At 59.8% G+C, this 24,605-nt stretch overlaps 4 protein-coding genes across 6 annotated transcripts; all 4 read right to left on the bottom strand.

Annotated features, from left to right (window-relative positions):
* Window positions 1-242: 242 nt before the first annotated feature.
* Window positions 243-1,833, bottom strand: ABB37_06779 (hypothetical protein). 3 transcript variants are annotated; one of them, XM_015805176.1, is made up of 1 exon: window positions 243-1,833. In XM_015805176.1, exon 1 carries the CDS (start codon window positions 1,085-1,087, stop codon window positions 551-553), a length of 537 nt encoding a protein of 178 aa, XP_015656469.1. In that variant the 5' UTR covers window positions 1,088-1,833; the 3' UTR covers window positions 243-550. The 3 variants fall into 3 exon arrangements, with proteins under 3 accessions (XP_015656469.1, XP_015656468.1, XP_015656467.1); XM_015805175.1 differs by having other exon boundaries at window positions 243-1,828; XM_015805174.1 differs by having other exon boundaries at window positions 243-1,816.
* A 1,739-nt stretch (window positions 1,834-3,572) lies between these two features.
* ABB37_06780 (hypothetical protein) lies at window positions 3,573-4,700 on the bottom strand (the record flags this gene model as incomplete). Its single annotated transcript, XM_015805177.1, has 1 exon — window positions 3,573-4,700. Exon 1 carries the CDS (start codon window positions 4,068-4,070, stop codon window positions 3,573-3,575), a length of 498 nt encoding a protein of 165 aa, XP_015656470.1. The 5' UTR covers window positions 4,071-4,700.
* Window positions 4,701-6,409: 1,709 nt separating this feature from the next.
* ABB37_06781 (hypothetical protein) lies at window positions 6,410-10,966 on the bottom strand (the record flags this gene model as incomplete). The annotated part of the gene is made up of 1 exon (XM_015805178.1): window positions 6,410-10,966. The coding sequence occupies one exon, from the start codon at window positions 10,964-10,966 to the stop codon at window positions 6,410-6,412; it is 4,557 nt and encodes a 1,518-aa protein (XP_015656471.1).
* Window positions 10,967-12,898: 1,932 nt separating this feature from the next.
* ABB37_06782 (putative mitochondrial hypothetical protein) lies at window positions 12,899-24,365 on the bottom strand (the record flags this gene model as incomplete). Its single annotated transcript, XM_015805179.1, has 1 exon — window positions 12,899-24,365. The coding sequence occupies exon 1, from the start codon at window positions 22,844-22,846 to the stop codon at window positions 12,899-12,901; it is 9,948 nt and encodes a 3,315-aa protein (XP_015656472.1). The 5' UTR covers window positions 22,847-24,365.
* Between the last annotated feature and the right edge of the window lie 240 nt (window positions 24,366-24,605).

The following is a 24,605-nucleotide window of genomic DNA, read 5'->3' on the forward strand; positions in this document are numbered from 1 at the left end:
CCCCGCCACACGCTTCCCACACCATAAAGGGGAGACGCTGCAGTGGGGTAGAGGCGGGCATTCCTCATCGAAGCGTAATTTAAAAAAGAAAAAGAAAAAGCGTGTCACGGAGACCTCTCGTAGGTGATTTTGTCGGTCTGGACCGCAAACACCGGTTTTCCTTCGCCTTTTCCCTTTCTCTTCATTGCCGTTGCCGTTGCCCGCCGCCGCCACCACCACCTTGTCCTACTCGTTTCTTACCAGTTCTTAACGTGCTAATGAGCTAACTAAACGACCTCCTTCCGTTGATTTTCGTTTCTGTTCTGTTCACTGACACACACATGTTTTTAGTATATAAGTATGCTGACCACGTGGATTCCATCCTCTCTCTCTCAGGAAGAAGAAGAAAAAATCAAGAAACACCACAAACACTAAACGGACAGTGAAGGGAGGTGAAGCACACTCACACACACACAAACCTTTTATGTTGTCCTTTTTTGGGCCTTTTTCTTTTCCCCGTCCACGTACGTAAACAAATTCAAAATGAGACAGAGAGAGAGAGAGCTACAGCTCAATGAACCGGGGTAGTGTGATTTTGCGAACACACACACACACGCCCACGCCCACGCCCACGCACACAACTGCCTTCGCTACCCACGCGAAACAAAGCAAACGAACCGCAAAACAATAATATAGACGGAGATGGCACACACAAGCTCGAGGAGAGCGCGCGCGAAACACCAATTCTCCTTATCAAGGGAGAATCCTGGATTGCGCTCCACCTCGTTGTCTTCTCAGCTATCATCTTCACAAGCACTTGACGTCTGATTGCGAATGCAACTTCTCTTTTTGTGTGGTGTTCTTTGCTGTGCCTGCGTTTAACGAAGTGCGGGGTACAAACATATCTTTTTCTTTCGCAGTGTTGCGGCGAGCCGTTCATCGTCAAGGAGTCCCTCCGACTTGTCGGGCGTGTGGTGGCGTAGTACCATTTTATCTCCCTCACCACACACACACAGACACCAACGAGGAGGAGGGAGAGGAGGACAGAAACGTACTTCAGTGATACAGAGAAGGAAAGAAAGAAAGAAAAAAGCCAAAGAGAAATCATACTTAAAAAACCACGAGGGCTAAGAGTACTAAGGTGTGAGAAAGACAAACAAAAGGGAAAATAAAAAGGGTTAAAAAAAGAAATCGTCGAAAGAGATTGTTTGTGAAGCGAAATCGCCAAACAAAGAACGGCGGGAGTAAAAACCGCATTGCCAAGTTCTTCTTTTTGTCTTAATTTTGGTTTTTCTTTTAAAGGGAAAGGCGGCGAGCGGGAGAGAGTGCATTGTGCTACAGGTTCTTGCACCGTCGCTTTCGCGGCCTCCTTTTCACCTCCACGGCGCTTCTTGCGGCATCCGTTTTATTATAAGATGCTTCGCGTGCTTCAGCCTTTAAGGGTCTCCAGGTACGCAATGACGTCGGCGCGCTCCTGCGGCTTCTTCATGCCGGCAAACGACATCTTCGTGCCCGGCATGAACTTCTTCGGGTTCTCCAGGTACACGTCCAGCACCTCCGGAGTCCAGACGACGCCGGACTCGGCGTTGGCCTTGCTGTACGCGAAGCCCTCGACCGTACCGGAGTGGCGACCGACGAGGCCCCACAGGTTCGGCCCCACGCCGTTCGCACCACCCTGGCTGGCGGTGTGGCACTGGGCCGCACGGCCCTTGAAGAGCTTCTCGCCGCGAGCGGCATCACCGGGGGGCAGAGGAGCGCGAGCCTTCGGCGGCATGTTTCGTAGAAGAGAGTTAGAGCTCTGTGTAGACACAGGAGATAATAATAATACGGAAAGTCCTACGAGCGAGACTAATCTGCGGAGGGAGGAAGAGGAGAGAAACGGTCGATGATCGTTGTCGGTATGTTTCGTGGCGCATCACCAGCGAGCGAGAGAGTACGTCACGCACCCCAGCAACACCGAAAAGAACGAAGAGGACAAAGAAAAGAATGAAAAGCGTTGAGAGAAGAGTTGAGGGAAAACTTTAGTGTTCCAACGTCCGCCGCACGCATTTCGCTGACACGTGCGTGTGCGGGTGCGTCTAGAGAGAAACATGCAAGCATGAGGCCCGTTAAAGAAAGGGCACTCCCTTCACAGTACGTAAAGCGCAAGCACATGGACGGTGTGTTGTCCGACGTAATGCACACGTGTGATTCAACGCTCGTGAAAGTCAAATAAAAGAAAAGAATTCTTGATTTTCTTATATATATATATGTTTTTTTAACTTGTTTTGCGAATATTCCCTCCTAGCGTACGCGTATCCGCGTCTGTATGTGTGTGTGTGTGTGTGTGTGTGTGTGTGTGTGTGTGTGCATGAAATGGCTTAGAAAAAGAAAGTGTGTGAATAACCCACCTAAGCACACTGCACAGTGGCACCAACACGGTTTCCACGGAGGGGGAGGGGTGATGGTGGCGACTGTACGCATGCGCGCTACACCTCGATGCATTCCGGGCGAAACTCTCCTCAAAATACAAAAAACGTTGAAGAAAAAAAAAGGTAAACAAATCAACGACTGCGAAAGCGAATAACCACCACCACCGCACCAGCAGCGGCCGGCTGAGGAGGAGAAAAACAAACGAACAAATATTATGCAGCGTACGGTGCACTCCGCTGTTTCCGCCGAAACCTTTTTTTCTTTCCTTCTCTTCACCTTCTGCGCCGCGCTTTGTTTCACTCTTGCAACGACACATCACCACGTTTGCCCGCACAACGGGGGGAAACCGCGGCGCTTGGCCTTAACGGTCAAGATGCGAGTTAAATAAGGAAAAATAAAAGAAAAGGCTAGGAAGAGACAATCGCTATGCGCAGAAGGGGACGGGCCCGGGCGGGGGAGCCGTAAAACCACAACGGGAGAGAAGAACGGGAGTAAAAGGAAAACAGCTTCGCCGTTATTTTTTCCCTTTTAGATGTGATTGGCTAAATGTTATATATGTATATGTATGTGTGTGTGTGTGTTAGAGATGTACCCGTGTGCGAATTCCTAAAGCTGCAGTATGTACTCTCTTTGAAAGACAAAGACGGAAAACAGTTTTTCCCTGTCACTCATGGGTGAGTTCATTGATCACAGAAGTTCCCTTAAATGAAACCATCACCGAAACACACACACACACATACATATACATACATATATATATATATATATACGCACCGTCACGCAAGGAGAAGACCTACGCGACGTGCAATACTACAAGCAGAGAACAGTGGCCTTTTCGCGACGACTGCAAACACAAAACTAACAAAACATCTAAGAAAGAAGACCGTGTCCCCCCCCCGTCAAGCGAACCAACCAAAAACGCGAGTACAGACAACAGTAGGTGCGTATCGTATCTGGGGGAAAAAAGTATTGTGAGGGAGGGACCCAGAGTAACACGTAAAAGACGCGAAAAGCAGATGGACATGCTACGCGGCAGTTGATTGTTCGAGGTGGCGTTCTGCCGTCGCCTAGTTTTCATGTTTCGCTTTCCCTTCCTTTCCAGCTGCTCTCGTCCTCCCTCTCTTCCCCCTTCCTCCTCCTCAATTATCGTCACTACGACGCACACGTGGGTCATCCGTATTTCAACATCTCCCGTCCCACCCCTCTCGTTTTCTGTTGAAGCGCTCTTCACCGTCGGCTGTTTGTGCCCCTCGTCCATCACGTGTGGCCCTCACGTCCAGCAGTCCAGAAGAGCGCCTCCACTGTTCACACGCGTGCACCGACGATGGGACCCGGCGAGACCGCACAAACCACCGCGACAAACAAAAACGCCCAGAATAAGAGCAAGAAACAGCGCGCTTCGGAAGGTCGTGGCCAACACCGCAAAACAACAACAACATGAGTCCCCCCCCCCCACGTTTGCGGTGTGCGTACGTCCGATGCTGTGCGGGAAGGCGAATTAAGTAGATGAGTACGACGTCACCGAATAACCAGAGGGGATGTAAGGAGGAGGAAACGGGAGATAGTCGAAATAATACTACAAAGAAGACATCCAACTTTTCAAAACTAAGTTCGTGCCGCGTTGCCCCGAAGAGAGAGAGAGACACGCGTTCTTCACGCGTAGCTAATTTGTGATGCATGAAGAGGCCTGCGTGCGCTGCTTCTCCTTCTCTCTTGACTCTTCCCCTTTTCCAATTGTTCTAGATTACTTATACGCTTCGCATGGGCACACAAAGTCACGGGCTTGTATGCGCGTTTGCACGTGTGTGTGACCCCGCAAGACTCCTATCGAACAGGTGTCAGTACATGCATCAGAGCGCTTCAGCCCTTGAGAGTCTCCAGGTACGCAATGACGTCGGCGCGCTCCTGCGGCTTCTTCATGCCGGCAAACGACATCTTCGTGCCCGGCATGAACTTCTTCGGGTTCTCCAGGTACACGTCCAGCACCTCCGGAGTCCAGACGACGCCGGACTCGGCGTTGGCCTTGCTGTACGCGAAGCCCTCGACCGTACCGGAGTGGCGACCGACGAGGCCCCACAGGTTCGGCCCCACGCCGTTCGCACCACCCTGGCTGGCGGTGTGGCACTGGGCCGCACGGCCCTTGAAGAGCTTCTCGCCGCGAGCGGCATCACCGGGGGGCAGAGGAGCGCGAGCCTTCGGCGGCATGGTGCCGTGAGCGAGTAGTCAGATAAGGTATGAGTTAAGGTGATAAGGAGGACAGCTTGGCTGAACAGCGCGAGAAGGGATTGTGCGAGGAGTTGTGGGGATACTGTCGCACAGGTAAGATAAAGAAAGGCGACAACATATCAGATATGGACAATGATCAAGGCCGGGGGGGGGGGGGAGGGGAGGGAGGGAGAATAGCATCCGCAAGAAGAGAAAATGAGAAGAGGTTCTACCCGCCTCTTCCATTCGTTTTCACCGTGGGGTATTGGTGACCGGCGCGACGCATCGATGACTATTCAGCCTTTCGTCACAGAAGAGAAGTTCCCACTACCGGTGCAATTCTTTTTTGTCTCGTTGTTGTCGTACTCCACGTCATTCCGGCAACAACGTGTGTGTGTGCGTGAGTGAGTTTGTGTGAGAGCGGCCAATCCTGCGACGCCGTGCTAAGTGCGCCGGCAGTAGACGCTGTCGACGTCATTCACTTCTTCCCCCGCATAACGGCTGCGGTGCAGACACCTTTCCGCATTTCTTTCCTTCTTGATTTCCTGGTGAGTGTGTTTTCTCTTTTCAACTATGGCGTCCATCTGTCCGGCGTCCAACCCTCCCTTGTTTGTGTGGAGGCGTTTTCTTCTTCTTTTAGCGAACAGGCATGATCGCCTAACAACAACTGCAACGCCACAAGAGAGAGAGACAGCAAACCACCTAAGAGATGTACGCTCCTGAAGTAGACAGCCACACAGCTGCGATTGCGGCTCGGAAAGAGATCGTAGCGGCCACGTCGGACCAGTGAAGAGGAAAAAGAAGAAGAAACAAGAACGACGAAGGAAAGCAATGAGAGGAGCCGCAACGCACAGTTCTTAAGTCAATCAACACGCCACAACAATGAAAAAGGAAAAGCGACATTAGAGAAGTGGCGAGTCGAAACAAACAGTGAGGAGAGGGAGAAAGAAACCACCCACTTGGGTAAATACACATATTTACATATAGTTGTAAATATATGTGTAAATATATATTAATAATAATAATGAAAAGAAGACTACAGACGCGTAGAACAGAGGATTAGTAGTGGTCGCGATACACAAGAAGCAAAGGGAAGCACGAGAGAAAGAAGAAAAGAAAAAGGCCGAAAAGACACAAAGGAAAGGAGATGTGAATGGGGGCTGATTACGTGGTCGAAGATGGTGCGGCAGGGGGAGGTACAAGAGAACAGATCAAGGAGGGAACGTCAACTCGAACACCAGCAACTCTGTGGATATATATATATATATATATTGCAACAGTAAAAGGAAAGAGAAGAAGATATATGCATATCCAGAAGCGGTAGCCGGTACACATGCTCACACACTTGAACGCGCATTCAAACGCCTGCTCGTTCCGTGTGCTCTGACACCTTCAAGTACCTTTCCTTTTCTTCTGCCCACGTGCCACCCATCTTCGCCGCCCAGTAAAGGAGAATGAGTGAAGAGAGAAATGGAAATGGAAAGGAAGCAAAAAAAAAACCCCACATATATATATAAACACATAAACGAATGCGTAACACGTCAATACACGACATCACCATCAACATCAGCTGTGCGCCCGCCGCAAGACTCGAAAGGAAGAAGCACAGCGGAGTGGGACGAGAAAGAGAGAGGGGAAGAAGAAGGAAAGAAAAAAAAAACCCGGATGCATCACGGACGCAACAAACACCCCCACCCCCACCACAGGAATCTACGAAACAGAAAGCAAGACAAAAATAATATAATAACGTTGACGACATCAACAAAAAGAGAACAACATGAAACAAACGAATGGAATGCAGAAGAAAAAGCTGCTACAGCGGCGACGCCTTCGAGGAGGCTTCACCGCCGTCACTCACGATGAAGGACACCCGCCGGCGACGCGGCACGCGGAACTGTGCCGGGGTCGCCGTGTTGTCCAGTACGGCACTGCCGTCGCGCAGGTTCGAATCCTCCAGCAGGCGGCTGCACTCCGTCGCGACGCCGCTGTTCATCGCCTCGTCCTCAGCCCGCGTGTTCACGATGTTCAGCACCTTCAACTCCGGCAGATTCATCACCTCCTCCAAGCCTCTCATGCTCACACGCGTGTTGTTGAGCTGCAATTCACGCAGCTTTCGACAGCTGCGCAGACACGTAACGTCGGTGATGTGTGCGTTGTCCGACAGCTGCAACACCTCCAGCGCGGCCAGCGATCCAAGTTCCTTGATGCTGCTGTTGCGCAGCAGCTTGCACAGCTTCAGGTTCAGCGTCTTCAGGCACGGCGCCTTCGCGAGGAAGGACAGCTCGTGCACACGGCTGCTGGTGAGGTCGAGCAGGGAGAGACAGGGCATCTCGCGCAACCCGACGAGTCGCGGCGACGTCACCCAGCACTCCAGCGGCGGCGCCAACCCTTTGTTGTCGCGACGCTCGCCCCAGCGCCAGACCAGCTCCTTCAAGCGCCAGGACTGCTTCGGCACACTCTCCATGTCCTCCACAACCGAGTCGCTCACGTCCAGGTGCTCCAGCGCCGGCAGCTTGTGCACCTGGCCCAGCACAAACCCGCTCGTGTTGCGGTTTGAGCGGGCAAGGATCGTCTTCAGGGTCGGCGCCCCGCCCACGAGAAACTGCAAGGACACGATGCTCGTCTGCGAGATATCAAGCAGCTCCAGCGAGGGGATCTTCTCCACACCGCGCAGGCCGTCAACGGTGACTAGCGTCTCGACAATGATGAGCTCCTTCAGGGTGCGGAGGTTCTGCAGGAGGCGGAGATCGAAGACGTCGGTGAAGGACAGGTCGAGGGAGGTGAGGTGGAGCAGCAGGTGAATGTCGCCCATCACACTGAGCAGCCCGCTCGTGTTCGACTCCACCTCGTGTTCGTCGTCCTCGTCGTCCAGGCTGTCGGCCAAGTTGGTGATGACGAGCGTCTCCAGAGTAGGGGCCAGCTGGGCGATGCTGCCGATGCCGCTGTTCTCCATCCGAGTGCGCTTCAGGAAGAGGTGCTTGAGAGACTTGCTGCGGCACAGCGAGTGAACGCTGTGCAGGGTGTTGAAGGAGAGGTCAAGCGTCTCGAGGGTGGCGATGGCGGCCAAACCAGCAAAGCCGGCCTCCGTGTCGCGCCACTCCATCGAGTCCCCCGGCGGTGGGCCGTCCATCTGCGAGCGGCGCTCTTGGATGATGTCCTGACAGTTCTTCAGACTGAGCCATTGCGCCTTGATCGACTTCAACGTGCGGCTCTTCTGCAGGACGGAGAGGTCCTCGATCTTGGTGGTGCTCACGTCCAGCGTGGCCAGCCGCGGCATCTCGCTAACGCCGACGAAGCCGGCGTCGTTCACATGGCAGCTGTACAGGATGAGCGTCTGCAACGAGCGCGACTTGGCGAGCTGGGCGAGGGACGTGACCTTGGTGCGGGCGATGTTGAGCGTGATGAGCGTCGGCACCCTCTCCAGCCCCGCCACGCCCGCGCTGTCCACCCGCGTGCCGGTGAGGTACAGGTCGCTGAGGGAGACGCTGCCAGCGAGGCACGTGACGTCGCTGACGGGCGTCATGCTTAAATCGAGCCGGCGCAGACGACGCACCTTCTCCACGCCTTGGACACCGTCGTTACTGATGGCGGAGAACTGGGCGTCAATTTCCTCAATGGTGCAACGCGCCCCCGCAACGGTGGGCGTCACGAGCGGCTTGAGGGAGGTCAGGTTCCGCATGTGAGACACGCAGACGGACCGCAGCGTGGGGATGTTCGCCAGTCCGCGCAGGCCCTCGCTGGAGATGGTGCTGCCGTTTAAGTTGAGCACCCGCAGGTTGAGGGATTGGGCGAGGGTAGGGCCGACGCTGTTGAAGGTGGACATGGAGAGGTTCAGCTCTTCCTCCTTCAGGTACGTGCAGAGCGTGGCGGCCTCAGCCTCCGCGTCCGCGCCGGTTGCGCTGCCGTCCAAGTTCGAGGGCGAGTACGCGTCTCCGTTGCCGAGAGGTCCTTGCCCGTCCCGGCTGCGGCTGGTGGCGTAGCGCCCGTTTCGGGTCAACGCCGAACTCGGCCGGTGCTGGATTGCGTGGACACCGTTGGCGAGCGTGAGTGGGGACGCCGACGCTGTCGGCACCGGCCACGGCGCAGGCGAAACCTGACTACCGCTGTCACTCTTGTTGGCGGCGATGACGCGGACCGTCGCCGTCGTGGGGATAGGCTGTGGGGTGCTGCGAGGGAAGCCGGTGGCCTTTGCTCCTGCGGCTGCTGGTGGTGGTGGTGGTGGTGGCCCTGACTTAGACGCGGTGAGTGGGCTGTCACCCTTGACCGTCTGCAAATTGTCCTGTGAACTGAAGACGGCCAGCGTCGTGAACGGTAACGTTGCCGATGGCTGGGCGCGTTTGTTGGCGATCACCGGCGCGGGAAGGCTGCCGTTTATCTTCTTTGAGCTACCCGGCAGCGACGCCGTCTTCGCAGGGTGATACTGCTGGAGTGGGCTGAGACTGTCACCGCTGTCCAATGGATCGTCATCCCTCACCAGATTTTTATGCTCGCCGTGTTTGGCCGCTGTAACTGCCCCCTCTGCTGCTGCAACGGTCTGTCCTGCGCCGGCGGTGGTGGCCACGCCGTTGTTTTTGCGCGCCTCTCCCGCCGTCGGCGTGGCGGCGTCCTCGGCAGCGTCGTCGAGGTCGTCCAGCGTGTGGCTGTTCACCATGCCGATCACCGGTGCTTTTATCGGCGCGGATTGTGTCTGTTGTGGCTGCTGTTGCGGTGGTGCCGTTCGCGGTGAAGAGGACTGTGCGCCGCCACTCGTGCTGCTGCCATTAGGGTTGTTGGTGCTCGCACTTTGTTTTTGCGGGGGGCCCGACAAGGGCACGTCCGTCACCCCGCTGTCCTTCTTCGAGTCACCCACCACGGCCGCAAAGCCTGGCAGACCGCGACGCGCGGAGGTGGTGAGCGACGTCAGCGGTGTGGGGGACTTCACCTCCACCGCGCTGAAGACCGGATTTTTAGGCAAGGTCGGCGTGGCCTGCGGTGGCGTCTTGCTCGCCTCGTCGTCGTAGTAGTCAGCGTAGCGGGACGGCAGAGTCGCCGCCGTGAGGGGCGTCGTCTTCTTTGCAGGAGCGTTATTACTGATGCTACTGCTTGAGATGCTAATAAACGGCGAGGAGCCATTCGTGTTCGCCGTGGTGCTTAGCGGCACGTGCGGTGCCCCGCCGCTGAGCCGGGAAGAGGTAGAAGCTTTTGCTGGTGCCTTCACCGGGGGCTGCGGTGGCGGGGATGGGTGGCTTGGAGGTGAGGATGTGGCAGAAGCCTTCACAGACTGCGTGGAGGGCACCAGAGACACAGCCGCCGGAGCGGGCTTTGGTCCCGTGCCTACCGGTGTCTTAGAGGTGGAGGTGGGTGGAGAGCTCGCCGGGGCAGGTCCGGTGCTTCTCCCCACCTGCGGCGGTGCGCGCACCGCGTTCGACGAGAGCCGACCGACCGTCGTCTTGTCGCGGGGGCTTTGCTGTGGCGACGGCTCGGTGGCATTGGGGGGGGTGGGCTTCAGCGGTGGTGACGGGCTCGCCGATGGCGGCTGCGTTCTCGACACCGTGAGATCGGACATCGAGGTTGCTCGCGAGTTGGTGCGGCTGCTGTGGCGACTCAGCCGCGCCCGCTCCTTCTCACTTTCCTCTAAGAGACACTGATTGAAAGACTTGATCGCGGTGCTGAGCTGCCTCTTTTCCCGTACGTGTGGTGGGGTGCCATTGCGGCCTGCTGTTGTCGTTGCGGCTGCCGTTGGAGGAGAAGAAGGTGTCGTGGATGCACGGCCGCCTGGGCCGGTTTTGTTGGTTGATATACCTGTTGGCGAGTCCAGCTTCTCCGCTGCGAGCCCCGCCTTGCGAGAGGACAAGGTAGGCGCCGGGTCGGACAACGATGCAGAAGCAGTCGCAGCAGCAGCGGATCCCGCCGTAGGAGGATACGGCCGCCCATTCCAGTTGGTGGCTGGATGGCTGGCTCGCGGAGTAGAGGCGGTGGAGCTGGCGGGAGAGGGGCTCACGGCTAGTGGCAGCCGCGCGCTCCGAGCAATCGCCGTGTTGGTGTGTACGGCACCGCCAACAAGCGGCAGCACCGGCGGCCCACGTGACGCCGTGGACGGGTTGAGGGGTGGGCGGCTCGCCGTGGTGTGCTGCGGCTCGCTCGCGGCGTGCGTGGCAATCGTTGCCCTCTCCACCGAGTTCCTCATAGAGGCCGGCGGGGTATGCCAGTTCACCTCCGGCGCAGTGCTGCGCCGAATCGTGTTGGCGTGGCGCGGCCCACTCGAGGCCCCGAGCACCTCGAACAGCGGCGGCTTCGCGACGACGAGCTCCGGCAGTGCCCCGCAGGTGTTGCGCCGGCGATGCAGGCTGTTGTCGAGGCGGTTGGGCGTCACCGCGTTCTCCTCGTCCATTGTGTTGGGTGGTGTGATTCTGCCAGATACCGGCGCGGACGGCGGTCCTCGGGGGAGAGGGTTTTGCATCACGAGGGAAAAAAAAACAAAGAAAAAGGGCAGATAAAGAAACGCAGAAGCGATCCACAATAATTTTCTTTTCAAAAGGAATAGAGAGCGCAGCAGGCGCAACACGAAAGAAGTGGCGCGGTAATTCCCTCGCTGACGAAGTTTGCCAGCGATGCTGAAATGAAAAGGACAGAGAGAAGAAAGAAAAAGGACGCTGCGGCAGATGGCACCCTTCTCCAGTCGTACGTGAAGTAAACAAAGGAAGGAAGAGAAATGCAGATCCAAAGCACTCTGGGAAAACAAAGACAAACGAGGTCTCTCTCTCTCTCTCTCTCTCTTAGTGAGACTCGCAAAGGGGAAAAAAGAATCTGAATAAGAATGAAAAGGGAAACAATGAAAAGAAATCTGGGCCCAAATAACAAAAACAAACAAACAAAAAAGTCTGCAAGCACAACACGAAAGCTTTTTTAAAAGAGAAAGGGGGAAAAAAGGTTATATCTGTGTTGTTTAGAGCTACGGAGATGGGTGCGCGGAGCGCTTACATATATATTAGTATGAAAACGAAGACAGGCTTCCTCCAGTAGAAGCCTGCCCGCCGCGCTGCGTTTACAAGATTGCGCTAGCCCGTGTGTATACAACTCCCATCAATCAACGCGCTCGCTATTCTCCACTTCTAATTCGAACGCGACTACGCGGCTGCGGCGCTTCCAAAAATCCAGAAAAAAAAACACGTGAGAAAAGAGGGAAGTAATAGAAAGACAGACGTACGATGCTCGGTCTTGTGGTGCGTGCTGGAAGCCCACTGAAGAAGCAAAAGAAGAGCGAGCAACGAAAGCAACCGCACCGTCTCAGACAGTGCCGACTTCTGCTGGCGCGATGACAGCGTGGCCGCTGCTTTAACAGAGGAATGGTTAAAGAAAGAAGACAACAAAAAACCCAATAGACAGCGAAACAATAAAACAACACAAAGCTGCTGTGTATGACGGTTTGAGAGACAAAGGGAGAAGCAGCGGGAGAGCGAAAGCAATCGACTTCGCGGTGGGTTTTGCCAAAGACACCGCCGTGCTGCCTCTTCGCTTTTCCTCCTTATTGTGTTTCCTATGTTAATGCAACGCTGCCTTCGCGGTCTACCGGCGATGACAGGGAGTTCAGTGAAGGTGTCACTGTGGTGAACGGCTGCGGCGCGGTTGTCGACAATCGCGGACAGATTTTTGTTTGTTTGAGAAGCAAAGAAAGAAAATAGAAGAGACCCCCAAAGAAGGTGGAGAAGAGGAACGAACGACAGAGAGGAGAAAGGTGAGAACGAGTTGAGGTGCATCGCAGCCGCCATTCGTCGCATTGATGGTCGAAGCATCTCCTCCTTTGTTTTTCCCTCTTCATCACAGCCCAGCTCCTCGTTACCTGTGAAGTGGCCGTGACAGCCTTTCGTCCGCCTTTCGTGCGCCTTGACTTCTTGCGTCCCAGTGCCGCTGACGAAGTCAGCTTATTGGGCGTGACTTGAGAAGAGGGGGACGCAGTGCCTTTCGCAGAGCCAACAGCACCTTTCGATGCCGCTCCTCCCTTCACTTTTTCACGTACCTCATCATTATTATTATTTGTCATGCTTGCATTATTCTTTACTGTGAAGACGTCAGTCATTACAATCACGCTTGCCGTTTGGCACCGCGACGTACATCGCCGTACCGCACGGGTGGCGGTCAACCTACCAAATGCCAAAGACGACAACCCCGTTTCCCCCCCCCCCTCCAGCAAAACAACAAGCAAACAAAAAACCCATGAATACGCTCACGCACGAACCCTGTGTTCTTCCCTCCCCCCTCCCTCCACTTGTCACCAGTACTGACGTGACGAGGCACGAGGCAGTCTGAATGATGACGACGACGGTTAGGCGGCAGCACCAGCGGTAGCAGCAAAGGGAGGCGAAGGAGAGGCCAACGCGGAGGACGTGCGCTGTGCGTATCGACGCCGGTTGTACGCATTGCGTTGCTTTCGAAGCTGCAGCTGCCGCCTCGTGTAACGCAGGGCACGTGAGATGCGCTGCTGACTCCGCCACGGCACGCCCAGCGTCGACAGCCCCACCGTCACGGCGGCCTCGCGCTCCAACTCTACGCGCTGGTACACCGCCGCCTTCTCCTCCTTTGTGAGTTGTCCAATCTTTCCAGAGCTGTGGCCGACCGGGGCGTGACGGCCCTTCCCGGTACCGAGGGCAGATATCGCTGCCTCCACGGCGGATGCCTGCAGCGCGGGCACCGGAAGCTTCAGTACCGACTGCCGCTCCAGCGGCTCGGCCGTGTCGGCGGCGGCGCGATGTGAGGAGAGGGGCGGCAGCTCGATCGGGGCACCGTTCGCGTCGTAGCCAATGGCCTGCGCACACAGCACTGCACGGGACAGCAGCACCCGCGTCGTGCCAGCCAGAACACCGTCGTAGAGCAGGGGACGGTCATCTGCGCCAAACGACGCGGTCGACTCTCCGCCGCCGCTGCTGTGGATGCGGTGCGGCGTGCCGCCCTTGGCATTCATTGCGTTCGATCGCATCCCGGAATCCACCATCTCCAGCATCGTCGCCACCTCGGCCAGCATACGCGGGCCCTGCTGGTGCAGCAGGCGCCGCAGAGAGGCGTGTACCACCTTGCGCAGGGCGTAGCGCAGGTGCAGCATGATGACCCCGAAATCACGGGGGTCCTCGAGGTGCAGGGAGGCGTCCAACTTTCCCACCTGTGCGACTTCGGCACGAGTCGCCTTCGCTTTCCGTCCCGCGTTGGCCTCGGTCTCTGAGTCGTCTTCTTCCTTCACCGCCCGTCCCTGCACGGCGGCTGTCGCAGCCACCTGCGCCTGCGAACGGTGCATCGCCACCCGCTCTCGGCGCGCGTCATCGGCGGCCTTTAGCATCTGCGTCGCGCGGCGCCTCTCCGCAAACTCCAACGGACGCATCGCCTCCATGTGCATCGCTACCTCCACAATGGTCGGCAGGGGAATCGTCAGGTCCGCGAGGGCCTTGCGGTGCGTCATGGCCGTGAAGTCGGCCCACTTGTCCGCGCTGAAAGCCGCCATCACCGCCGCCGCGTCATCTCCAAGCGAGTCGCTTGCACGCTTCTCGCTGCCTCTGTCGCCTGCCACGCCTTCCTTTGCCGCGGCGTGTGCGTGTCGCGTCGGTGCGTAGAGGGGGTTGGTCGTGTCAATTGTCGCCTCGACGGTGGTGCCCACCTGCACCAAGGTCAGCTTCCCCTGCCGGTTCGCCGTCGGTGGCTGTCCAAAGACGTCCAGGCGCATCGTCATCACGGCGTGCAGGAGGTGCGCGAGAGTCTTCTTCGTTACGTGGACGTCCTGCCGGGCGATGGCGGCGACGAAGGAGATCACCACCTCATTCGAAATAGAGCCCGCCGCCCCTTGCTCGACGGAGGCGATGGTGGGTGGCGCCAGGGCCTGGCGGAACTCCTTCCGCTTCGTCAGCGCACCCGCCAGGCGCTCGCAGTACGTGTGCACGGCGCTGCTGCGAACGGGGCTGCTCGTGAGCAACTCCGTCGTCGCCTCCAGCAGCGGCGAGAGGGGGACGTTGCGGCGGGAGAGGTAGCTTTCGAGGGCGGACGTGACGGGCAGCAGCTCGGCCGCAGAGGTGCTATCTTGCAGGCCGATCATGACGGTCCGCTTGATGAAGTGGGGCGTCAGCACGGCGAGCATGGTGGGACTGCCCACGAAGAGTTCGACTCGGGAGACCGGGCTTAACACCGACGCTGCGCTCGACATCGCGGTGGAAGCTGCAGCTGCGGCACCGCTACCGCTACTCCCCACAGTGGAGGCGTTATCGGACGCGTTTACCAGCGCCGCCACAACACTCGCAGCAGACAATGTGCCGCCCTTTGCCTGCGACGTCCTGTCAGGGTACGGCTGGCGGAGATAGAGAGGGTCGCAGGAGAAGCCGCTGGTGAGCAAGGTCTGCGTCACGTACGCGCTCAGCGGCATGGGCAGCCGCTCGTGCACGCACAGGAACGTATCGAGCGTCTCCTGCAACACGCCGGTCACCATAAACCGCACGTCGTCGGCGTAGCTGATGAGGGCGGAAGGGCTGGCAGACGAGGCGGCCGCTGCCGCTCCGCTGCTGACGATAGGTGCGTCTGTCAACTGCGCGATGATGACATCGGTTGCCATGTGCGTGAGCGAGTCCGCGTGCCGGGTGATGCACCACGACACATTCAGGTACTGCAGCGCGGCGCCTTCAAACACGTTGCGGTTGACGCCGTCCTGCTGCGTCTGCCGGTCCTGCGCGAGTCGCTTCAACTCTTGGCGTAGCGCATCCTGCACGAGCGCACGCGCGGTGCTCTCGTCCTGCCCATTGCGACCACTGTTATTGCGTCTCTGCAGTTGCGTCTGCAGACGTCGACGCACCACATCAGGCGAGGCGTACGGCAGATCGCCCAACATGCGGTGTTTGACGAGGAGAGCCATCGACACGGTCAGCAGCTGCAGGTAAAGAGCAGTGGAGCGAAGGTAGCGGTAGACGGCGACCTCCTCGCTGCCCACCGCCACGGCAGGACACACCTCGCCCATCGCCGCCATCCACGCAGAAATGCGGCGCCGCTCCGTCGACGAAAAGAGCTGCCCGGCAACCACCGTTGCGTGCTCGAGGCTCGTTGGCAACCGCCACTGTCGGCACACGCGCTCCCACGCCTGCTGCCGCACACCGTTCTCCGCCGGGTAGACGGCCATGCTGCGCTCCACGGTCGCCCATGCCAGCCACGCGTTGTCGTCCAGTCGGGGACGCAGCAGCCAAAACGTGCGCGCCGTGTACGTCAGCACCACCTCCACGAACTCTGTCAAGGCGGCGGCGTTTTGCGAGATTCCGTCACCGCTGCTTCCACTGCCACCACCCTCCACAAGCCACGCCGCGTGTTCGTTGGGGTGGAGACCCGATGTGCGGCCGCGACGCGCCGGTGCCGATGACAGAGTTACATCGTTGCGCTTGCGGTGCAGCGACTTAAGGATGGAAAGCAGCACGGGCACCGGCACGGGATCCGGCATCGCGGCAAGGGCGGCCAGGCCGGTTGCCTCCCTGTCCAGTTCCCCAGGGAAAGCTTCATGCGGCGGGGCAGCACCGTCCGTGGTGCCCTTCGCTTTTCTATTGTGACTGCGCTCCCTGCTGAAATGGCTGCTGCTGACCAGCCGCCGTCCGTCATCGTGGTGCGAGAGGTTGTGCATCGCGGGGTGCCAATGGTCACGCATGGATTGGTGTGCGGCGGCAGACACACTCGTCGCTGCCATCGATTTTTCTGCCGAAAACGCAGCCGCCGATGCGGGTACGCCGACGCGCGCCAACACATCAGGCGGCGGAGCGCTCATGGAGCCGCCGGTGCCTGCGCCATCGCCAACGTCTGCCAATCCACGACAGGCCCGCACGAGCGCCAGTTGCGACTGCTGCAACGTCAGAAAAGTCTTCTCGCACGGCTCGAGCAGCTCCTTCCTCCACTTTGCACTCAGCTGCCGCCACAGCGCGGCCTCTGTCTCGGGTCGCACGGAGCCTTGCAGCAGGTTCAAGCAGCTGAAGAGCGTTTCGACTTGCGGGTGACGCAGCAGGTCACGCAGCGGGACGTGCAGGAGCAAGTCCATCATGTCTTGGCAGTACTCGCGGATCAGCCGCTGAAACCCAATCGCGGCTTCGGGGTTGTCGTCCCCCTCGCCGACCGCCGCGACATCGAAGGAAGATCGATCACCTGCCGCCCGCACCGTGGCGACGGCGTGCATGATGGCCGCATCGATCACCTCACTCAACGGTACGGTGCCGTTCTCCAGCGCAGCGGCAATGCTGAGGTGCGGCTGCGTGATGGACGACGCTGTTGCAGCCGAAAAATCTTTTCCCCACAGACCGTACGACATCTGGGCGCCGTCCTCCTCTTCCCCGCTTCGTTTGCCCGCACGCGCTGCCGCGCCCTGCAGGCTGCGTCGTCGCTCGTGTTGGATGGCGGCGGCGTCCTCCACCACGCACGCGAGCGCCGTCGGCAAGTCGCAGATCGGGACGACGCCTGTGCGTGCCGTCGCCAGCACGTCGTACGCTGCAGTTTTGCGCAACGACTTTGCCTCACCGGCCGCGTCGGCACTGGCGGAGGCAGACATGGCGGCGGCGTTCATTTCAGCGCCGGTTGCTGCCAAGTCCCGCAATATGGCGCTGTACTCGCGGGACGACGGCACCGTGGCGGCCATCAGAACAGTGCCCGCCGACACGCTCTTGGCCTTTTCTTCCTCGCTGAGCTTCGGTCCTGCGGCCGTGACAGACACCGGTAACGGTTGGGTGAGCTCAAGTGCCAGTCGTGCCCACACCACGGACAGCAGCGAGCGCCCCGGTGCGTAGAAGCGCGCCGAGGTCAGCAAAACATGAAAGGCGGTTAACATCGCCGTCAGGTCGTCGCGGTCGCGCCCGCGCATTGCAATCCGGATTGCCAGCCGTTGCGAACAACGCGGATCGCGCAGCAGCAGCTGCGCACCCTGCACGAGCGCCGTACACAGCGGCCGGGCACTCAACAACGTAGAGGGGTCCTCCGATGCTGCACCGCTTGCCGGTGGCGTCTCCGTTGGCTCCTCTTCCGCCGCTCCCTCTGCATCCTCCACAGCTTCCCTGTCGTGTGCGATGGGTGTGCGCTGACCAACCAAAACTTCGATCAGCTGTTCGGTGAGGTGAAACAGTCGCTGCACCGCCTGCGCGCACCGCGGCGTAAAAAAGTGATCCTTCGCATCGCGCGGCGCGACGGTGCTGATCGTCGCCGTCACGCACAGCGACGTCCACAGCAGCTCCGCTGCCTCGCGAGAGAAGCACGTCTGCAGCTGCTCGCGGGTCAGCGAAATGACGCTCTGCGTGCACGCCGCCAGCCCTCGACACAGCTCCATCACCGCCGCCTCGATCACCAGACGAATCTCCTCCTCCCCATCACCTTGTTGCCGGAGCAGGTACAGCTGCGCCGCCTCCATGCACGCGTCCGTCAAACACACGAGGCAGCTCATGTGGTTACGGAAGTCGCCGTTGTCGTCATTGACCGCTACCAGCAGGCCTCCTGCCCCGTGTTCTGGTTGCCTTGGTTGCGATGCCTTCTGTGCGCTGACATGTTCGCTCCAGATTTGTGCGTAGTAGCGCCCCACCTTGCGGATCATCGTCGAGGTGGCAGCATCGTCACCGCTTCCACTCGTCTGTCCGTCAGTCTCGTTGGATTCACCTCCGAGAGAGTTACCGGCATGCTCGATGTCAGCCGCCGCCACCGGTGTGGCGGTCTGCAACGACACACTCGCCGTCCTGTCCTGCCAGGCGCGGAACTTCCGCGAGTCGATCTGCACATACGCCGTCGCCTGCTTCAGGCCGAAGGTCAAGACGCGGTACTGGTCCCGTGTGGGGTGGCACAGCAGACCTTGGAGCACCGACCGCCGATTAAAGCCCAACAACGACGTGACAGTGCTGCCCATCACATCCGACATGCTGACGAGGGACTTGATCAGGCTGACCGGCAGCCGCACGGAGCTGCGGCGGGCGGGCGGAATCACTCGAATTTGCGAGAGAATCGCGGTGGCGGCCACGGCACGCGCCGCCTCGGGGATAAGACGATTGCGCGTCAGCTCGATCTTCACGACGATCTCGGCGATGTTGCACGCCCAAATCACCATGGACCACGCGCCGGCACTGCTGAGGTGGCCGACAAAGTCGAGCATAACGAGGGGCGCGGTGTCGCCCAGCGACGCCCTCGCAGTTGCGGGTGCAGCCGACGTGGACGACGACTGCGCCTTCGTCGGCGAGGCCGTCGAAGTGGCGGTGGTGGTCGTCAGCGCGTGCATCTCCGCGTTGCTCAGGCGTGACAGCCGCTCTTGCTCGCGCAGGTAGTGCTCCATGAAGCGCACCAAATACCCCAGCTGGTGGGCCTTCACGGGTTTCGAGGCGAGGAAGGGGGTGGCCTCGGCACCGGCGGCGCGAGCAGGCAACATGGCGCCGCTGAAAGTCTGCACGGCGGCACACGACGCCTGCAGCCGCGTCAGCAGCGCGTGCGTGGTCGGCACCGAAGTTGCGCCGTTTCTCGCCGGTGAAAAGGTGAAATCCTCCGATGTAGCGGCCACCATCGCATCCCAGTCGTGCCGGCCAAAGCGGACCTGCGTGTCCCACGCCGCCACGTACGCGGCGAGGGCAGCCCGCATGCCGTCGGCCGCGTCGACGTCGCGTGGCGCGATGCTGCGGGCGCCGTGCATGATCCCGTTGCTGTGGTCCAAGAGGCGCAGGAAGACCGGCTCTGCGCCGTGGGCGAAGGCGGCCGAGCACCGCGTGGCGGTGGGGGCTAGCGAGAGGGAGCTGTGGGTAGCCTCAGTCAGACGGGGCAGCACGACCGGCGGCATGCCGTAGGAGGAGGCCCGCTTTGCCCCGCCGCGGCCGGCCATCCGAATGCAGTAGAGACTCACGTGCAGGAGCACCTGATTCCAGTGCGTTCGCAGGACATCGGCTAAGGATACATCTGGGTTTGCCGCGTAGCGCGACAGCGGGGACAGCAGCACCAGTGTTGTCTCACACAGGTCGGCGTGCGTAGCGGCGTTGTGCGAGGCCTGTGAGCGGCGCAACCCCGCCACCACGACGGGCAGCACCAGCGGCAAGAGGTGTTTGTCCGCCCAGGCGATGAGGGCGGCGTGGTCGGCCTTCAAGCGAAGATGGACCTCGTAAAGCCCTTCCACGAATGCAGCGTAGCAGCACAGGAGCCGCAGGTCGGCGTCTGCGGTCAGCACGTCCAGTAACCCTTGGTACACCTCCAGCAGCTCCTGGTGCATCACGTTGCGGCTATGCGGGGGTGTCGCCGCAGCCGCGTTGGATACACGCACGTCGCGGCTGCCGCGCCAGTAGTTCGCCAGTGCCGTGAGGCTCTGCAGCAGCACCGCTGCGGACACCTGTTTCGCATAGAGAGGCAGGGCAGCAGCGGCGGTGGACGTCGTCTGTAGCACCTTCAAGATCTCGCGCGCGTTGGCCAGCGCGGCGCTCGGGTTCTGGCGGCTGCGGAGCGCCAGAAAAGGAGTTTCCTTCGTCAGGACGGACGTCCACTGAACCGAAAAGGCGTGCATGGCAGCCGAGGAAGCCACCGCTGCTGGCTGTATCCGCTGCTGCTGCAGGCCTGCGCATTTGCTTTTGCCCAGTGTCTTTGCGCTGACTCCACCTCGTAGCTGACGCAGCTGCCACGCCGCGTTCATGCTCTCCCACGAAAGCGGGTTATCGGCCAACAACGTCGTGGCCCCGATCGTGATCACCGCGGCGAGCTGCACCGTGGCGCGCTGCGTGTCGTGATCCACCACACGCGTCGCCGGCGTGGTCTCGTCCAACGCGCCGTGGCGCGCTTGGGGCACCAGGCTTTGACCCGTGTGCTGGATGCGCAAGAGCACCTCTGCCAGGGCGACGAGGAGGTGCTCGACGGCCTCAAAGATGACGAGGCCCAACAGCCGTTGCGCACGCTCCAGCACACACAGGACGCGGCGCAGCGTGTTCGCATCCCTTTCTGCGTCGCGGTCGTTCGCCGCCGCTCCCGTCTGCGCAGTCTTCTTTTCTGTCTTCTTGTGTTTCGGTGACGTGGCCGAGTCGCCAGGCGCGGGTATCACCGCTGGGGAGGCAACAGTGGCGGGCAGGAGGGAAAGGACAGCTGCGGGGAGGACACTGCGCAGCACCGGCGCCGCACCCCACGTGCCGTCGCGGTTCCGCGTGGCCGCCGCCGCCGCCGCCGCGGCAGAGGGCAGCGCGTACAGCAGCCGCCACAGCTCGCTCTTCGCCTGCGCAGCGGCCGCCCACGAATCCTCGAGGGCTGTGCTGCGGTGATGCGCACGGGTGAGGCCAAAGCGGTGGGCCAGCAAAATGGGCGTCTCTGCGGACAGCACCAGCACATCGAAGAGGGCGCCGGTCCGCGCGTGGGCCTCGGCAGAGGCGGCGGAGAGATGCCCAGGCGAGCGGTGATGGGAGGTCGAGGATGCTGCGGAGTTGTTTACGTGACCTGCATTGCTGCGCACTCGCGAGACAAAGCGCATGCGTCGACTGTCGCTGCTGTTGCTCGTCGCATCGCCGTGCGCGTGCAAAATAGAATTCTCCTCGCCGTCGTGCGGTTTGTAGAAGAGGGAGCGCTTGCCGCGGTTGCGCTGGAGCGGGGGAAGGGTGTCCGCCCCTGAAAGAAGTCCACCATCTGCACCGGCGTTATCGTCCACGCCGCCGCCGTTTTCGCCGCCCCGACGCACGTTGCCCTCCGCGTCTGTGATGATCGTGTTGTTGCCCATTTCGCCATCTTCCCCGTTCGTGGCCACTCCGCTGCTATTTGGCGGGTTGCGGTCATGACGGCTTTGCAGATCTGCGGCGCGTGGGGTCGAACGAGAGCGCTCGTATCGCACGCCGTCAAAGCGCAGCGTGTAGCGCAGGAGATCGGCTGATTTGGTCAGCAGCGCGTCCAGCGAGGCCGCCACGTCGTTTGCAGTAAGCCGGTGCACATCACACGCACCATCGTCAGCAGCAGCATCATCCTCCGCATCGCTCGTCACCCTCATTGCTGCGTCATCATCACCCACTGCTCTCGTGGCGTCCTGTGCATTCGACGTCAGCACATCTGCCACAACGCGCAGCTGCAACGTGCAGGTCGCGGTGTTTATCCAGAGCGGCAGCAGTCGCAGCCACCACACCGCCGCCAGCCCACCTTCCTGTCGCACGGCCTCTTCTTGCAGGGCCCAGCGCTCCGCCACGACGTCCCAGACGGCGGTGGGCGACGCCGCCAGAATGGCGTCGCGGTCGTTGCTCCTGTACGTCCCTGTCGCAGTAACTCGAGAGCCGTCATCAGCTTCTAACTGAGACAGCTGGATGGGAATACCCCTACGTGCAGGAGTTGCCTGGTGGTGGGGCTCAGTGGACGACACAGCAAGAGCGCGCTGCCACGCCGGGAGCAGCACGGCATACGTCGGCAACACCGCGTGGAAGGCGGCGAGCAGGATAAAGAGACTCTCGTCCAGCAGAGGAAACGGGCTCGTCATCTCGCCGTGGAGAGGCGGATCTTTCTTCTCCGCGTCGTGCTCCGCCAAGGCAAAGTCGACGAGAGCGGCGAGGCCGGGGAGGTGCGCTGCCTTCACCACGTACGTTGGCCTCGCGCTGTCGGCGTTGGCCGCGCCCTTCAGCTGCGCAGCCTTGGACAGCTGCGAGTGGTGAAAGTGGTAGGACTGGACGTGCACCCGCTCCAGCAGGGCCGTCGCCAGCATCCATTGCAGCTGCGCGACCGATGGAAACGCTGCGGCGGCGGCGCTGTCGTCACTCCAGCCGAGTGCTTGGCGAAGGACCGCCTCCACACAAGGAGCACCGCCGCGGTCGTTGCCGGGAGCGGCGTCTACACGGAATGACCCTTCTTCGCACAAGCGCGATAGCCAGACGTGCACGAGGTGAACCTCTAAGCCGACCCGTTCCACGGTGTTCAGCAGCGTGTCTCGCACCATCGTGTCCGCCGGCGCCGCGGTGGCGGATCGGTTCGATTTGCGCTTCCGCGTGTCTGCCTCTGAGGCACCAGCGGCGGCAGAGCTCCGCTGCCACTGCCGGCGCAGCATAAAGAACGGCCGACTGCCCACACTCTTCGCGGCGCCCTCTAGGGCAGAGATGAGGCATGTCGCCTGCTCCCGCACCGCTTCACACACGGCAGCCAATCGCTGCTCGTGTTTTTCACGTCGTACTCCCGCTTCCTCCTCTTCGACTTGCGCGCCGTCCCTTTCATGAGCGCTGTTCTTTTCGTGTCGAAGCTCGGCGTGCAGGCGTTGCACGACACGGCGACACAACTCCTCGAAGGATGTCTCCAGCCAGTGCAGCGGGGCAACGCCTTCCATTGCGACGGCGCGATAGAAAGGTGAGCGGGCGGCGAGGATGTGCGAGGCGGAGATGGAGAAGGGCGAAGCGAGGAACGGCAGCGCAGATGACGCAGCGGGCGTCGTTGGGGAGGACGAAGGGGAGGGAGCGACGGCGTCATAAGCGTTGACCTCTGCTGCATCAGCCACGGCGACCAATGGAGCGGTGGTCGTCACCGCCAGTCGACGAAAGCGAAGCGGCACGCTGTGTAAGGTGAAGGCAAAGGTGTCAGCAAAGATATCGATGGCCTCCGCCAGCGGTCAGCAGTCTCGCAGCTCCTCCTCCTTCTCTTCCAGCGTCCGCATCCGTGACATGTTTCTCGTTGGAGTTCGGTCGCTCGAGAGGTGGCTCGTGTACGTGGAGAAGAGTGCCGCTGCTGCGGGTGGTCCCGTCACCCCCCGCTCCAGCCGCGCCCATCGACAGCTGCTCTGCGTTTAAGCGAGGCACCAGTGGTCGGGGATCCGGGCAGTCGACGGTGCTTTCCAACGCCGCATGCGCCCCCACGAGGAAGCGGCGCTGCAGCGACACCAACCGGCGCTGCTCAGCTCGTTGAAGCCCTATCGGATCCATTGCGGTAGTTTGCATCGTAGGGGCGGGTGCGATGGAAGGTGGTGGTGACTCCGCTGCTGCTGCTGCCGCCTGGCTCAGTGGCCCACCGCGGTCCTGATGACGGTTGAGAGTCTGTTCCCTTGCGGAGGCCGCTTCCTCGACGTCCTCTGCCCCCTTTGCCGGACCTTCCGCTGCGTTGCTCCCCGTAGTCGCCGCGCCCGCTTCCACGTCGACGGCGACAACAGGGAGTGCCTCGTCCAGAGAGAACGCAGCGACCGTGACGACCTTCGCAGAGACGGCCGGCCGCTCCTTCTTTCTCGGCAGGGACCCCGGCTTCGTTGACGTTACCGCGTCGTCTGCCTTCGTCTTCTTGACGGCTCTTGCACTCTTTGGTGTCTTGACAGAGGTGCGCGGACGAGGCGCGTGCGCAATGGAAGTGAGTTGGACATGGCCCCGGCGCTGCGCGGCGACTGCCGCTGCGACAGAGAGGGCAACGGTGCTGTCTACCACGCTCCGCACCAGCGCACGTCTCGAGCGCATGATTTCCTGATGGAGAGAGCGAGAGCAAGAACTCCGTACTTCGTCGAACTGCAGTTCACCTTGCAGCAATTATTTTGGCAAAGAAAAAAGTCTCGATGCGTACACCAAAAAAACAACAACACCAAATGAAAGCGCTGGTATGTGAAGAGAGCAGCGGTGCGGCGGAAAGGAATGCGAAGATCTGTGAAGTATAGCGCAACGTGACGCGACTTCTCTTTCAGCTGCGTAATACGCAGATGCGCTGCTTTAGGAAGGACCTTGTCACACGACAACGACTCCGGTATTTTTCTTTTGCCGAGTTTTGTTAGCCTGTACTTTAAAAACAAATACAACAAGGAAGGGCAACACGAACACGGGCACTCTCACACAAGCCGCAGGCAAATGTCCTCCCTTCGACGCACGACTAAACCCTGCAAAAGAAAAAGAACAAAGAGAAGGAAAGGGAAGGGTTTGAGCAGAAAACGGAGCGATGACGGGAGAGCAATACGAACTGTGTCGTACAAGTGCCTATGCAAAGTCAGCAGCCGACATTCGTAGTCTCTCGAAAAACAAATCCATCTCTATCCACGAGTCATTTACTCAGATCCCACGCTCTCTGCGTATATCGTCAACGAGTCCCCGTTACCGTTTTCGGCGCCCCATCAACGTCCA

Source organism: Leptomonas pyrrhocoris (assembly GCF_001293395.1).
Source record: "Leptomonas pyrrhocoris isolate H10 chromosome Unknown, whole genome shotgun sequence".
Lineage (NCBI taxonomy): Eukaryota > Euglenozoa > Kinetoplastea > Trypanosomatida > Trypanosomatidae > Leptomonas > Leptomonas pyrrhocoris.